The sequence below is a fragment of the Dermochelys coriacea genome, chromosome 6 (assembly GCF_009764565.3).
Source record: "Dermochelys coriacea isolate rDerCor1 chromosome 6, rDerCor1.pri.v4, whole genome shotgun sequence".
Classification (NCBI taxonomy): domain Eukaryota; kingdom Metazoa; phylum Chordata; order Testudines; family Dermochelyidae; genus Dermochelys; species Dermochelys coriacea.
In genome coordinates, this window is record NC_050073.1 from 85,292,350 (window position 1) to 85,308,951 (window position 16,602).

Sequence of the window (16,602 nt, forward strand, 5' to 3'; positions counted from 1 at the left end):
TGCAACATGGCAAAGAACCCAGCATGAGAAACTGAGCCCAGCTGGATTCTGTGCCCCCTGCCCCAGGGCTTGTTTGAGGAAGGATGGGCTGCAGCAGGCAGGTTAAAGCACAACAGCTAAACCACAAATGTCTCCATGACCTACAGAAAAAACCCCCAGCCTCCTCAGAACCAAGTAACAGAGAGCATCGGTGTCTCCCGCTGACCTGGCCCGGGGAACAGGCGGCACCAAGCACAGAAAAACACTAACTACTTGTTTATACGCTGCAAGCCTGTGTGTGCAGTGATCTGCATAACAGAACTGCTCAGGGGTGTCTCTTTGTGTGCTTTCCAGCCCCCATGTTAATCACTGATCCAGCTGATTCTGGATTTACCAGTGTCCCAGGCCTGTGAGCCCAGCCTTGCAAATAAAACCAAATGTTACAAAGAGAAGGGTGCAGGAGAATATTGTTAGAGTGTCTGTGGGTGTGCTAGGGAGAAGGGAGCCAGCCAGGCTGCCAGGGAGAGGTGATTCTGAATCAGGGTCCGAGGGAGAAGAAAACTGGCTATGCAGCTGCCCAAGGTGTCAGGGAGAAGGAGGCTAATCTGGGAACTCTTTGGGTTCCTCTCTCTCCTTCACTCTCTTTGAAATGACTCTTCTGTGTTTCAGAATAGTGAACTCATTGGGCATGGAATCCAAGTTCTGCGTGAGCAGCCAACACCTGGAAATAGGGCTGCCAGGGTTCGAAGGTAGATTGGGTCATGGTCTTAATTGGAGGGATTGAGGAGAGTCTAGCAGCTGGGAGACGGGGCTGGTCACAGCACTAATCTACAGGGAGTCATGCCCTTGTTCTCCTGCTGAAACCTCCCCAAGATGCTTCTGGAGTGAGAAGTGGCAACTGAGTGAGATGGGCGGAGAGTGGGTGGGGAGAAAACAAGAGTGAGACATAGAGGGTCTGGAAACACTTCTCAAATGTCCCTCATTTCAAGGGTCCTAACTCATTTTTAGCCCCAAAGTTACCTACAGGCCACACAACTTCAAAAATTTGATCCCCCCCTCCATTATTGCTGACCATTATTACATGAGAAATAAAGAATCAAAAAAATGGAAGGTCCAGAAAGTGCGTTATGCTGAGGAAGGAATGCTACAGCATGTTCGGTATCTGCATCAATAACTATTTTGTGCCTCTAACTTAGGATCTTTTTCACACACCACATCCCATGCTTGGGCTTTGGCAGGTCAAAAGGTACGGGGCTGGGTTGGGGTCTGGGCTAGTCCTGGGAGAAGGGGGTGGGTGGAGACTAGACCTGAGTAAAGGGTTTGTTTGGGGGCCAGCAGAAACCACACGTTGGCTAAATAAAGGTGGATGCAGCTGACAACAGGAATAATGAACCAGTTGGGGATTACCTGACACCAGGGCTCCTCTCTTCTTATTGCTAATACCTGCAAGAGAAAACATGATGTATGCTGGGCTTCCAAGACCACTGGGGTCCATTATATCTGCCCACTCTCAGTAACAAGCACCAAAGCTCAGGGCCCCATTTTGGGACAGTGGACAGTCAGTCTCTCACTCTCTCAATTAAGCATTTCAAATCCAAGAACTTGTTTAAACTTCTCTCATCTGAATTGTCCCAGTCCAGAGCCTGGACACTGACTGTGCAAATGACCAACCCACTACAAAGACTGCAGGAAGCCGCCCCTGGTAGAACCAGAGTCCTAGGAAATTGACATACCATTCATTCCATTGCTGTTTTTTCCACACAAATCCAAACAGGGCATGGGAGACAGATGCTTTGGAGAAGCCAGTATGGAATAGACATAGAGGGCAAGAGTGAAGGGGCTTCAGGGGGGCTGGCAGGAGGCAGTGGTTAGGTTAAGTTAGATTAGGTTAGACCACAGGGCATTAGAGGGCTGGAGAGGCTGTGGGACTGGCAGAGCTGTAGGTGGAATTAGAGGGTAAGGTTTGCAATTTCAGGGTCTCGAGTGAGGTCTTAGAGGCTGCAGGGTCTTGCAAAGAGGACAGACTTTGAGGCAATTGGTTTTAGGGACTGGGGGATAATGGAGCAAAACTCTCATGGGTTTTATTGTTTACACAGATTCATGTAAGGCCCAAGGAATGTGACGAATCTAATGTGCTGGGAGGGGCTGATAAAGAGATTTCTGGGGCCAAGAGAACACGTAAAGGGAGAGAGCTGCAGCAGGCCAGAGCTAGTGGGAGGGGGGCGGTTTTTGAGGGCAAGGAAGGGATCCAATGAACAAGAGAGGGACCAGTCCAGGTATCAGGGAGAGTGAGGGAAAGAGGCTGATGGTAGAAGGGTGTGCGTGAGGGACAAGCCATATGTATAAGCAAGCTGCCAGGAGTAAAGAGCTAGTGGATAGAGAACCAGAGCCAGGGGGAGACTGGTAAGGTTGGGCTCTAGGAGGCAGTAGGACCTGGTGGTTACAGACAAGCAGATAAATCTGGATAATTCTTTCTGAAAGGCAATGCAGCTGAGACTTGGGTCTGCCATATTAGAACCAGGTTCTATTCCTAGCTCTGCCAGAAGGTATCTTATCTGTAAAACGAGGAGAATTATACTTGCTTGTCTCAGAGAGAAAAATGTGAAGCCTTGCTCATGAATAAGGTTGTGAAATGCACAGAAATATGAACAGCTGTGAGTGAAAGAGGTATGACTTGAACTCCCGGAGTCCTGGCTCCCAGCTCTGTGCACCTTCCCCATGGCAACAGGGTATTTTGTGGAGGAGGGTCTGTTTCCCACAATATTTAGGGCAGGCAACAGATTGCATGGGCAGTGGCAGGAGACTTGCCTGGGGAAGGGTAGGCAGGCCAGACAGCAGGTGTGGAAGGGTGATAGCTAGCAGGCTAGGTAAGAAAACATTCAATTTTTCTTGCTCTGAGTTGATGGAACAAGAGGAGAAATCAAATCCAGGGCTGATCTCTGGGCAAGAAGTTCCTGGCCCTTTGGTTCTCTTTCTGTTATAATTGTGGAAGCAGCAGGAGGGTGTTGCAGGGGCTGAGGAGGAAGCTGTTGGGGGTCCACACCAATCAGTCTGTATCCTAGCTCCCTTCCCAATGTCTGAGTTGCCCACATGGCTCCCAGCTACAGGCAGAGCCCTTCCTGAGGGCTTCTCTGCTTTTACATTTTCCTTTTGGAACTGAGATCTTCCCAGTTTCTTCTTGTTTTTCTGCTCACGTTCTGGAAGGTCTGAGAGCACACAGTAGTGAAGGTGCTGGCCCTTTAAGAAGTCCTGCTGGCCTGAGTGTCTTGAGACAATAGCCATTATCACTTTAGCTTTGGAAGTGACCCCTGAATCTGCACTCCTTTCATCTTGGATACAAGAGCACTTGAGGATGGACTATTTCCTGGTGGGGGAGGGGAGGAGCTGAGACCCCTTCACACAAGCCAAAGCCAATCACTCCAGATGGTTCACTCCAGATCTGAAACCAGTTCCAGTCTGAATGTGGGACCCAGCTGAGAAAGTGGAGCCTGCTGCGCTTCCTGCTGCAGGATTTAAATGTCCAGGGAACTGCCTTGCAGAGGGAGCAAGGCAAGCAGCAGCAGCAGCCGCCGGGGATTGGCTGGTGTGAGCTGTAGTGCTCTGCCCAACAAGCAAGGTGAGTCCAGGGGAGATCCCCAAAGCACAGCCCTGGCTCAGGAGGGAATCTTCATCCCAAGGGTGAAAGCCAGGCGTGGGCCGGACTGCAGGAAGCGCAGCCCAGGTCAGCAGGGTCCAAACGCTTGGGGCTTGAGCCGAGGGGGAAGCTGTGCAATCACCTCCGGACGCGGAGCAGCTGCAGGGTGGTGCCCAGGGGGCTGCGGCGGCTACCAGCGAAGTCCCTGCCTCACCCACTCTCTCTGTTCCGCCTCCCCGCCGGCCCCAAGCCCTGCTGTGGAGCCGCCACCTCCCCATGCGAAGTGGGCCTCCCAGGGCAGTTTCACTGGGCTCCTCACTCCCCTCCTGGGGCCTCTCAGCCCATCTCTGGAACGGAGCGTGAGGAACCTTTGTATTGTCCCTCCATGTGGACTTCGCCCCAGGACATAATTGTCCAGAAAATGCCTTTCCTTCTTTCGAGGACAATAAACCCGGTTTCCCGCCCCTCCCCCAATGCCTTCTGGCCACTTGCAACCCCTGCATGTCTGTGGGTAAAAAGAGCCACACTTTGTCTCCCTTAAATTCCACCTCCCCTCACACACACCCTTCCCTATGCTGCAGCGGGGCCAGGGAGCCACCAGAGGGAACCCACCGTGCTAGTCCCAGGCCTGTGCTGTCATCCATGACATCACAAACAAGGCTGCCCACGAATTGGAGTGGAGCCTTCCACGTCCAGTCTGGACCCACATGGGGCTGATGGTGCAGGGAACTGTCTGATTTAGGGACTAGGACATAGGGCCTCCCCCCATCTCTGGAGCTCCAGTCTGACCTGAGGACATACATGGGATATTAGATGGGCTCAGGAAGGGTCTGAAAAATCCACTATCTCCTGGTGAGCATGGGCGCTGATGCCATCAATATCTGTGCAGCATCTGAACTTTGATTCTTTGTTTTGGTCAAGGTTTCTAGTCTTTATGGCTGTGAGAAACTTTCCAAACATGATGTCATTTTCCTAGGCCTGCAGGCAGCTCCAGTGCTGCTGCTGCTTAGAGCTTACCCAAGCATCCATAAAGGGAAGTTCACAAGGCTCTGTTCAGCTTCACTGCAGCTGTGGGCAGCCCTGACGCCTAGACTACAAACATGGCTTTGACACAGGGTAACACATTTAGAGGGCTTTCCACTATCTCAGTTAAACTAACACAAATGGAAAAATGCACTCAGTAGTATTGCGTCAACTTCACATGGTTGCTGTTTGAGGAACTAGAGGTATTTATGGGTATGTTAAGATGAATGGGGCAGCTCACACCTCGTAAAGCTGTTGTGTCATGCTGCTGGAGGACTCGGGTCTTGTCTACACTAGAAAGTTTTGCCACTTTACTGGGATAGTTAAAGCCTCCATACCCACCCCTTGCTCCCACCCCCAAATCAGGTCTGAGTCCGACATAACTATTAGGCCTAGTCTGCACTAGAAAATTTTATACCAGTGTAACTGTGTTGTGGTTAGGGGGTGTGACTTTTTATATCTATTATAGTTCTAGCCCTAGTGTGACTGCTGTTATGCTGGTATAAGGTTCCTTATATTTGTAAAGCATATTTCCCCTCACAAATTGGAATAAGCTGCACAAGTATAAGTACCTTTATACCGGTATAACTGTATCCACAAGAAGGGGATTGTTTTGTTTGTTTCCTGCTTTAACTATCTTGCTATCCTTAAAGCGACAAAGCTGTCTAGGGTAGACAAACCCTTTACACTCATGTTTTCAAGCTTTTCTCTATAATCATAAGGGATGGCAACATTATTTTTGCCCTTGAAATGAAAGCTGAGAATCTGTTGTGGTCATGTGACTCCCACTGACAAGAATCTAGGCACATGCTTATTGTGTCTGTGCCTTAATCCAGCTCTTAGTAGAATAGCAAGACTCCCCCCTCCACTCCTCCTTCCTCCCCCAACATCCAGGAGGCTTTAGGGAAGGGTGGAATATTAGACCTTTCCCCTAATGGCTCTGGGTAGGGCGGGAGAAGAGAGAGCTGCTTCTCCTCTTCCTGCTGCAAAGGAGTGGGCAGTGGTTTCAAGTTCATGAGATGCCTACTAGCCAGAGACTAATATGAAAACTACAGCCCCTGACCAGGGTTCGGGGGTAGCACCCTAGTGGGAATTCCTGCGTGTTCCTCCATCCCAACAACTGGGGGCAGGGCTTCTCACCATGCCCTTGGACCTCCCTGCTGGCCACATCACAGGCTTTTGTGTCAGCCTCTGGTATTAGGTGTCTGGGCTCTAGGATTTGAGGAATGGGCTGTGAAGCTTCACCTCTAGGTCATAGGTTCAAATGTGATGTTGGGCAATGGTGGTATATCCCTGGGCTACCAAGCCAGCTGGCACTGTGTGTAATGAGGTTTGTGACTGAAGTGCAGTGCCTAGAGGAGAGGTGCCTAAATCACAAGTGGCCTCCTTGTTGGTAGCCTCAGCAAAGGGGCCAAGGAGTTGGACCTTGTGGACTAGGCTCCACGGAGGAGGGCTGGCCACATCTAGAAGGAGATGGAGGGTGCTGGGAGCTTGCTTTGGTAGAGCTGCTTTGGGGATGAAACCAAGCCTGTTGTTTCAAAGCTGGCAATCCAGCACCTTGTGGCAGCTCCAAGCCCACTCTTCCACCACCCTAGCCAAGCCCTGCCGGATCCCTATGCTGCTTGAAGCAAGGGGTCTGCATTTGGGATCCATGCAGCAGCCCTTGGCTCAGGCTGTCGGCAGCAGGAGTTGGATGTGGTGTGGGGGCAGCAGGCTTAGCCCTGAAGAGTAGGGTTAAAGCAGTGGTTCTCCCCCTTCTCCATTCCGTGACCTTGTGTTACTATAGAAAAAGGTTTGGGAAGCCCCTTCCATTTCATCATAAAGGAAGAGAGCTGTTCATGACCCCCAGATCGACAACCCACAGTCTGTTGGGATCCTGGAGATGGATCCCACTACTAAAGGACCTCTTCCAGCCTAAGGAGAGGATCCACAAGGTCCGGGATCTCAATTAAGTATGGGGGACAACTAAGGAGATAACAGGGACGGGAGTGAGGTCACAGGGCTAAATGAAGGGAACTGGACAGGGACACTGAGCAGAGAACCCCAGACAGCGCCCACTGCTCCTCGAAGGCATCAAGGGAGCCAGCGGACGCTGCCCAGAGGAACTCTGCCCGGATGCGTGAGACCAGGGAGGAACCGGAAGTAGGCCTCACAGTCAGAGCACCTGCTTGTCTACCGTCCTCTTCCTGGTAGTGTAAATGGCTACTTTGGCTCGTGCCAGGAGGAGCTTGACAAGGTCTCGTGACTTAGTGAGGCCACGGATAGGGTGTGCGAAGATGAACAAGTGTGGGGAGAAGTGCAGCCAGAACTTCAGCAGGAGCTTCTGGAGGAGCCGGAATAGGGGCTGTAACCTGGTGCACTCCAGGTACATGTGCGCCAGGGTCTCCTTCACGCCGCAGAAGGGGCAGGTGTCCGGGATGGAGGTGAACCGTGCCAAGAACACCCCTATGCTCACGGCCCCGTGAAGGAGTCACCAACTGACATCCCTGGCGGGCTTTGGGACCAGGGTGGAGTATAGGCTGGCCCACTGGGGTACCTCACCCTCCAGAGGCGATAGGAGGTCCTGACACTTCGTGTTGGGGCGGGATGCGAGGGTGAGGATGTGAAGGGTGTGGAGCACGAGCGCGTACAGATGTTTCCTTGGTATGGTCCAGAAGCGAGATGGCTGCAATTCGTGCAGCTGGCTCACAGTGAAGGGGTGGGATGGCTGGGGGGGGGGGCATGGGGCAGGGGCCTGATGTAAAGGTCTGGAGGGCCTGGCGTGCAGGGTGGGCAGGGGGTGCTCTCTCGCAGGACCCGGTCGAGGTCGACAACCCACAGTGAGAGCATCTTACTTGATCTCTTACTCCCTGAGCTGGGAGTGGTGTGGGGGTAGCATATTAAACCTGATGGGGAATGACCACCTCGCTCTCTGGGCTGAGAGTGGAGGATGCAGAGGCAGGATGTGGCAAGTCAAGTCCTGTGGGCTGGGCTTCAAATCCTGTGGGTTGGGCTGTCAGCCCTTGCAAAAGGGATTCACTGACACATACTCTGCAAGATCTCCTGAGTGAGGGGCAAATCTTGCTCTCCTAACAAACCAGCAAAACTAAGGAGCAGAGGTGATGGAGTGGCTAAAACAGGCACAGGTGTCTGCTTCCTCCTTGCCCCAGAGATGCTCAACGCCTGCTTTGCCCCAGGCCCTGCCCCTACCCCACCCCTTCCTCCAAGCCCCCATCCCTGCCCCACCTCTTTCCACCACCATTTTGCCCCCTCCCCTGAGTGCACCCCGGCTGTGTGTCTCCCCCTCTCCCCAGCATCTCCTGCACACTGCAGAACAGCTGATGGTGGGAGGGAGGGGGAGGAGCTGGCTGCCAGTGGGTGCTAAGCACCCATTAATTTTTTTTTTGTGGGTGCTCCAACCCTGGAGCACCCACAGAGTTGGTGCCTATGAAAACAGGTGACCAAGATGTGTGGCCTGTAAATGCATCCGATGAAGTGAGCTGTAGCTCACGAAAGCTTATGCTCTAATAAATTTGTTAGTCTCTAAGGTGCCACAAGTACTCCTTTTCTTTTTGCTTCACAAAGTATCTCTCTTACAGCCTCAGTGAGAATAAAAATGTAGCCCTGTGCCCAAATGGCAAATCCAGATGCAACTATACCAGGACTTAAGGGCAAGTCTGGCTCCCAGCATCAAACCCACTGCATGCTTTCCCCTGTGATGATAGTGACTTTCAATCCTGCCTGTAATGTGCTAGGTGCTTTCCAGTCATAAAAGAAGGCTGTGTCCTGAACAGGCCACAATCTGAGACCAGCCAGAGGGACCTGGAACATAAGAACAGCCATACTGGGTCAGACCAGTGGTCCATCTAGCCCAGTATCCTGTCGTCCGACAGTGGTCAGTACCAGGTGCTTCAGAAGGAATGAACAGAACAGGCAGTCAGGTGATCATCCCGTTGTCCACTCCTATCTTCTGGTGAACAGAGGCTAGGGACATTCAGAGCATGGTGTTGCATCCCTGCCCATCCTTGCTAATAGCCATGGACCTATCCTCCAGGAATTTATCTAGTTTTTTCTTTCTTATAGTTCTGATCTTCACAACATCCCCTGGCAAAGAGTTCCACAGGTTGACCATGCATTGTGTGAAGAAGTACTTTGTTTTGTTTTAAACCTGCCGCCTATTAATTTCGTTGTGTGACCCGTAGTTCTTGTATTATGTGAAGGAGTAAATAACTCCTTATTCACTTTCTCCATACCAGTCAAGATTTTTATAGTGCTCTATCATATCCCCCCCTTAGTCATCTCTTTTCCAAGATGAAAAATCCCAGTTCTTTCAATCTCTCCTCATGTGGAAGCTGTTCTATACCCCTAATCATTTTAGTTGCCCTTATCTTACCTTTTCCAATTCTAATATATCTTTTTTTGAGATGTGGCATCCAGATCTGCAGTATTCAAGATGTGGGCGTACCATGGCTTTATACAGAGGCATTATGATATTTTCTGTCTTATCTATCCCTTTCCTAATGGTTCCCAACATACTGTTTGCTTTTTTGACTGCCGCTGCACATTGAGCAGATGTTTTCAGAGAACTAGCCACAATAACTCCAAGATCTTTCTTGAGTGGTAACAGCTAATTTAGACCCCATAATTTTGTATGTATAGTTGAGATTATGTTTTTCAATGTACATTACTTTGCATTTATCAATATTGAATTTCATCTTCCATTTTTTTACCCAGTCACTCAGTTTTGTGAGACTTCTTTGTAACTCTTCAGTCTGCTTTGGACTTAATTATCTTGAGTAATTTTGAATTGTCTGTCTGCAAATTTTGCCACTTCACCTTTACCCCTGGAAAAGGGAAACCAGTACAGAGCTGACTTGGCCCTAGGCTAACAAAACAAAGGGTTAATAATAGCACTGTGGCCTTTGTTTTGTCTAGGTAATGTTTGCCTCACAACTAGGCCTCTCTGCCTCAGGGTGTCAGTGTGGTCTATGGACAGAGCACCTGACTAGCAGTCAGAAGAGTTGAGTCCTAGTCCTGGTTTGGATTTTACCTCTGGGATGTCCGTCCCCTCTTCTCCCCTCTCTCATGTCTATTGATACTGTAAGCTCTTGGGAAAGGGGACTCTCTCTCTCTCACTCTCTCTCTCTCTCTCTCTCTCTGAGATTTCACAATGTCTAGCACAATAGGGCCCAACTTTGGCTGGAGCCTCTAGGCATCAGTGTTAGACAAATAATAATGGTTACTTGCAGGCATCACGATAGAGGTGAGTCTTCAGCCAGGACCTCAATGGGGAGAGGATGGGACCTTTGGACCAGCTAAGAAAGGATGTGCCATGTGGCGCAGGTGACATGGAAGAAGGCACAGCCATGCTTGTAGGAGAAACAGAGAAATGGAATGTTGAGGCTGCATCATTTAGGGGTGTGGAGGGGAGCGGGTGGCTGTTGGAGTGTTGGGCAGATAAATAAGGATGCACAGGACTATGCAGGGCCTTGAAGGAGTGATAAGAAGCTTGAATTTGATATGGTGGAAAAGAGAAGCCAGTGGAGGGATACAAAGAGGGAGGGATGTCATGAGATCATGGAGCTCGGAATACAACTTTAATGGACTGTGCGGGGGGCGGCTATGTGGGTGTCAGGAAAGAGTGTAGAGTAAACAAGAAGGGAAATAAGGGACTGGACTGGAGTTTTTGGCTTGTGATTAGAGAAACAGCTGGCTCTCAGAGCTGGTACAGAGCAAGGAGGGACAGGATTTGGACATAGAGTTTAAGGCCAGAAGGGACCACTAGATCATTTAGTCTGACTTCCTGAATATCACAGGCCACCACCCACACACTAAACAAAACAACATGGCCTGGATGTAGAGAGATGGAGGCGGCTTTGATCTCATGTTCCCCAGTTTCCACAAGGACTAAGGTCTATAGCCAGATCCATCCCTGTGCCAGCACTGAGGGGAGGCAGTGGTACTCTCCTGACCCTGGAGCTGCCGCCTCAGCCCTTGGCAGAGGCTAAGCCTCAGCTGCACCCTTTTCCTGCCTCTTCCCGCTGCAATAGTCTGTGGGCATTGCAACAGCAGGGAATAACTGGACTGTGGGGATGCTTCTTGCTCTTCCCACCCTGGAATGTCCCTGCCAAGGGACTGCAGAGGCCCCTTTGTGCTGGCAATATTCATCAGGAGAGCCCTTATTCCAGTGCCAAAGGGCAAGGATACCTGAAATCCACTTAGCCCTTCTTCATGCTTCTACAGTGAGTGGCATGCGCCACCTGGTGGCTTAAAAAGAAAAGGAGTACTTGTGGCACCTTAGACTAACAAATTTATTTGAGCATAAACTTTTGTGAGGTACAACTCACTTCATCGGATGCAGTGAGCTGTAGCTCACAAAAGCTTATGCTCAAATTTGTTAGTCTCTAAGGTGCCACAAGTACTTTTTTTTTTTTTTTCTTTTTGCGAATACAGACTAACACGGCTGCTACTCTGAAATCTGGTGGCTTAAAGGGAACTACAACCACCGTTTATTGCAAAAGTTGGAAGATGTGTATTGCACTGTCAGGTTACAGACTCCCCAGGATGGGTATTGAGAGCTTTGTTGTTCTCACACAATGATCCCAGCTGTGAAAATGCTTCACTCCTTCACCTGACCAGGCAGAGTTCTTAGACTGTCCCATTTATTTGGCAGGCTGAAAGCTCCTTAAGAACGGGCTCTGTATCTAATTCTCACAGGAAAGCTGATGACTGAAGGGAGTGGCCATTCCCCTCTCCCAGTGCTGTTGTTGGATAATGAAACGAATACACTTTTTTTCCCCTTGGAGATTCCCAGGTTTTACCGTTTGGGGTAAATGTTGGGCTCAATGTGGGCCTGAGCACAAAGCCAGGCACAGAACAGACAAGGTGTAAGCTTTCCCTCTTCACAGCTCTGCCCAGGCACCACACTTCCTGGCCTGCAGCACCCCCTGTTCGTCCAGCCTTGCCTCCCACCCTCAAGCTGTACTCTCCTACACCTTACTTCAAATCACTCTGGCCAGCCTGTCCTCTCGGGAGGCCATCCGTGCCATTTTATACATTGGCCAGAAGAGGTCGCTTGAGAGCAACACAAGATTTATCCCTTGCCCATGTTTGTGTGTGAGGACCCAGGATTCCTCCTTTGAATCTGGAGGACTGAGAGCAAGAGCGGCCCCCTTGAGGGTGAGGGGTTGGTAGGCATGGTCTCTGCTGGAGCTCACATCGTTTGAATTCTTGTGTCTTGCAGGATGATCCAGCGGCACCAGCTAGTGCAGTCTGTACTGCAGGAGCTGCAGGAGGCCACTGAATGCTTTGGGCTAGAGGGACTAACCAGTGCAGCCCTGGAGGCTGAGAGGACCTTGTCCTCTTTCTCCCTACCCAGCTACTGCGGGAGGCAGTTCCAGGAAGAGTTGGAAGTTGACCGGGTGGCAAGAAGCCTCTATCCAGAGGACGCCCCCAGCAACATGCTGCCTCTGGTCTGCAAGGGGGAGGGGAACCACCTGTTTGAGGCAGCCAGCGTGCTGCTGTGGGGGAACCCCAGCCTGAGTCTGGAGCTGCAGGTGCGCACAGTTGTGGAGATGCTGCTGCACAAGCATTACTACCTGAACGGCATGATTGACTCCAAGGTGATGCTGCAGGCTGCCCGCTACTCCCTCTGCACTGAGGAGTCCCCTGAGATGACCAGCCTCCCTCTGGCCATCCTCGAGGCCATTTTTGATGCTGACATCAAGGCCACTTGTTTCCCTGGCACCTTTGCCAACATGTGGCATGTCTACGCCCTGGCCTCGGTGCTGCAGTGTAACATCTACTCCATCTACCCCATGAGCAACTTGAAGATCCGGCCATACTTCAACCGCCTCATCCGGCCCAGGAAGTGTGGCCCGCAGACCTCCACGCTCCACATCATGTGGTCAGGGCAGCAGCTCTCCTCACAGGTCTTCAAAGCACAGTACTTCGTGGCTGTGGTAGGCCTAGAAGAACTGGAACCCACAAGCCCTCCTCCAGAGCCTCCAGTCCAGCCAGTCCAGACTCTGGAGCTGCTGAAGAGTGACCCCCGGCTGACCTACTTTAATCTGTGTGACCGCTACAGCATCACCAAGAGCACCTTCTACCGCTGGAAGCGCCAGTCCCGGGAACACAGGCAGAAAGCAGCCACCAGGTTTGCAGCCAAACACTTCCTGCAGTCTTGCTTCCAAGAGGGCAATGTGATCCCTCTTCAGCACTTCCGACAAATGTTCCCAGAAATCTCCCGCTCCACTTACTATGCTTGGAAGCATGAGATGCAGAGCATGGTAAATGGTGGCGATACCTCTGCTCCAGCTGAGGCTATGGTGTCACAGGAGCCTCATGGAGACCATCAAAAAAAGCCCCACCTGGACAGGGATGATGCAGCAAAGTCAGAGGGGGACCTAAGGCCAAAGATCCCTCCCCTGGAGCCCAACCAAGCAGGAATCTTCATGCAAGGAGCCAAGTCATACCTAGAGAAATGCATCTCCATGAACACTCTGGTGCCCTACAGGTGCTTCAAGCGCAGCTTCCCTGGTATCTCCAGGTCCACCTACTACAACTGGCGGAGAAAAGCCATTAAGGGGAACCCCAACTTCAAACCCCCTCAGCCTCCCTCAGTCAGCCAGAAGCCACTAGTGAAAGGGAAGGCATACCTGCCATTCAAGCCTGGAAATCTGCCTGGCAGGAAAAGGCTGAATGGACACCGACCAGAGCCCAGAAGTCTCCTCCAGCTCAAACCCTCTCTCTATAACTGGAGAAAGCAGCTTCGAGACATGGCCAAGAGGCATGTCCAGCAGTGGCGGCTGCCATTCTGCAAGTTCCGCCTGCGATACCCAGGCTTCTCCTCCACAGCCTATTGGTTCTGGAAGAGAAGCAGCCAGCAGATGAACAAGCATCCTCTCTGGACCAGCTCATCCCAACAGCTGAGTCAGGTCATCTCCGAGGCTCCTGGAAAATCAGAGCCTGCGATAAAGCCACAGACACAAATGGAAATGGCTCCCAAGCATCTAGACAAGCAAGCATCAGTCACCCCCTACAATGCCACAATCTCGGGCTATGCCATGTCGGAAAGAGCCAACAGCCGGATGTTCGTGATGGATGTGATTGCCACTGCCCAGTTCAAAGCTCAGGCCAAACTGTTCCTGCAGCAGCGCTTTGAATCGAAAACCTTCCCCACCTACAAGGAGTTCAGTGCCCACTTCCCCCTCACGGCACGCTCCACCTACTACATGTGGAAGCGTGCACTGCACGATGGACTGACGCTAGTGGATGCCTGAGGGTGGGCTGCCTGCTGGAACCTGCTCTCCGCCCTCCAGGCGGGAGGGCAGTGTTTGTGAGCTGTGAGCAGCTCTATCTATCTTTGTTTTTTCTCTTATTTTGTTTTCCCTTCTGTTTGGCTAGATCTGGTCTTGGAATACAGGGACCAGGTCTGCACATTGCCAGTCCCTGGAGGTGTGGAGACTGGAATGAGAGCTCTGGTTTGTTTTGGGTTAATTTCTGGGCTGCCAAGATGCCCCAAAAGAAAAAGGCAAAATGGAACTTGCCTTCTCCCAGTGCTTAGGCTGGGATACAGGGTGGTGGAATGGGGGAGAGGGAGGGATATGTGACTCTGAAATGTTCCCGTAGGTGCCATGGGTATAAATGCCCTTAGTTCATGGGCCGACAAGCTGCAGGCCTCCGTTCTAAATGCTGCGTGCAAGATCTGTGGGCTCATCTGTCCCAGGTCACTGTCCAACCCAAAATCAATCTTGTTAATGTCAAGATTTTCTTGGGAATGAGGTGAGCCATATGGTGCCTGGCACAGAGGTCAACAAGCTCATTCTTGCCCAGGCCCCAAGAAGTGGTGCTGAGATTGTCCCAGGCATGGTGTCCTTAGGAAGAATTCCTAACAGCCCAACCTTGGGTGAGGGCACCCTGGAGGCTGCACTGATTGTTTGTGGAGCAGCCTCCCTGCTTTGGTGTATTCCTTGTTGGGTTAGGAGCAGGGGCTGGGAGCTGAGGAGCGGTTTAGCTCAGGCACAGCAGTGACATGATCTGGGGCTTGTGACTGTACTAATTCTAGAGGCCACGTGACTCTGTGGCTTCCCTGATCACTCATTGCCCAGCCTATAGTCACAGGAGACAAGACTTCCTGGCATTCCTTGGTTGGTGAGTGGATTGTGTTCCTGTTTCATTTGGTCTGCCCTTCCCTCTCTGGGAATGATCACATGTAGATCTTCAGCTAAGCAGGGGCCTGTTGGCCTTGTCCCATTCAAGCCTGTGTCTCTTGCAGGCTCTGGAGAAAGATAACTTCCCTGAGTCCTCTGCCCTAGTAGCAAATGACCTCACTCCTGTGCCCCTCTGCAATCCCAGTCAGCGAGTGCCTTTATGTTCCTGTTCTCCAGGAGTGTCTATTTCACAGGAGTCTGGTAGGACACCCCAACCTGCTGCCCACTGCAGGGGGTAGAGAGACAGCACCATGGGCTGGGGGTGGGGTTCTGCTTTCACTATCTAAAAGGAACTGTAAGAGAGAGGGGAGGGTGACCCATGGCTAAGCCCTATGCTGAGACAGGACTGGATGTGCGTGTGTGACCTGTAGAAATTTAAAGCAATAAAGACCCTTCCATTACCAGCCCTGTGTGGTGTCTCTCTCATCTCACCCCCCCCTTGTCTGACTGAAATTCTTTAGTGAGGGTTGTTGCCCTCCTGTTTGTTTTTAGAAGAAAGCTGGGCCCCAACAGGGTGATAGTTTCTCTGTCTCCAAGGCCCCGTGCAGATAGCAGCTGTACAACTTTCCCGCATGCACCATCTGCTCTGAGCCTATAGCATCACCTCCAGGGAGGAGATGGGACTTCAGGCTCCCTTCCCCTCTCTGCTGCAACTGGCTAGCGGGGAGGGCTGTTTTGTTGCTTTGAGCACTCACCAGCTCATCTTACTGAACAGCTAGCAGGGATGTGATGGATGACAAAGAGAGGGAAGATTATCTATCCCTTCTCCCTACCAGTGCGGGCAGCTCCCTACAGCATAGGACAAGGGCCAACACCTATGGGTTACTGCTGAGCTGGGCCAGATCCAAACCAGTGACATAGGAACCGATCCAGTCCCTATTCAGACCGATGGGGGTCTCTATATTGACTTGAATGGAAGCCTCATCAGGCTCATACAACTGAATGCCACGGGCAGGCTCTCCCCTTCTAATAATGTTAGAAAATGAGCTGGGATTTGCACCTCTGGCTGATACAGGGGTGGTTTCCCACCCACAGGGGCCTGTCCCATATGGATATGTTTATAGAAGTGTCAGGGCAGAGACACCACCATACAGGCCTGCAGTGACTATCCTGCAGTCCGTCTGTGGCATGCAGCAGCACGCACCCCCAACTGCTGAAAAAGGGAAGGGAAGCTACTGACTTTTAGAAATAACCCCAGATAAGAGGATCTGGAGGGTGCTTGTACATTTATTAGTGGCCTCAGGCATCTAGTGTGCTGAGCACTGTACAAACATAGGTAAAGAGACAGCCCTTGCATTGACAAGTTCACAATCAAAGGGACACACAAATCATCATAGTAAGTGTCTGACAGAGAGCTGATTTTTTTCAAAAATAAATTTAATATGCTGTGAATGGGGTGATAAATCTGCTCACTCCCTGTCCCTGGAGAAAAAGTGGTGGCTGGGTGGTGAAAGGGGATCACAGCCAGCAGGTGGTGCTCTGATAAAGGGAGACAAAGTGCAGACAGTGTTTAAAATGCCCAGTTCCCCACTCAGCAGCCCCTGCCTATAGGACAGTCCTCTCTGCACGGCTTGCTAGGAAAGCTGTGCCTTACCTCTGCCTCTCTACAGTGGGGAAACAGAGAAGCCTTCCTCCCCTGAGAACCCCATGCTGCTTGTTACCCCTATTTCATTCTGCCACTGTGTCCTTCTGTGTACGCAGAGAGAGGAATCTCAGGTCCATGGAAGAGGGGCTGGCAACCCTGGCAGTCTGGGGTTCTGGTTCCTGTGGCCCCAG

General features: G+C 51.3%; 1 protein-coding gene across 2 annotated transcripts; it reads left to right on the forward strand.

Moving 5' to 3' along the window:
* The first annotated feature begins 3,599 nt into the window (after positions 1-3,599).
* On the forward strand, positions 3,600-14,870 carry VRTN (vertebrae development associated). 2 transcript variants are annotated; one of them, XM_038408100.2, is made up of 2 exons: positions 3,600-3,700; positions 11,859-14,870. In XM_038408100.2, the coding sequence occupies exon 2, from the start codon at positions 11,860-11,862 to the stop codon at positions 13,894-13,896; it is 2,037 nt and encodes a 678-aa protein (XP_038264028.1). In that variant the 5' UTR covers positions 3,600-3,700; position 11,859; the 3' UTR covers positions 13,897-14,870. The 2 variants fall into 2 exon arrangements, with proteins under 2 accessions (XP_038264028.1, XP_043372104.1); XM_043516169.1 differs by lacking the exon at positions 3,600-3,700 and adding an exon at positions 9,938-9,958.
* The last annotated feature ends 1,732 nt before the right edge of the window (positions 14,871-16,602 follow it).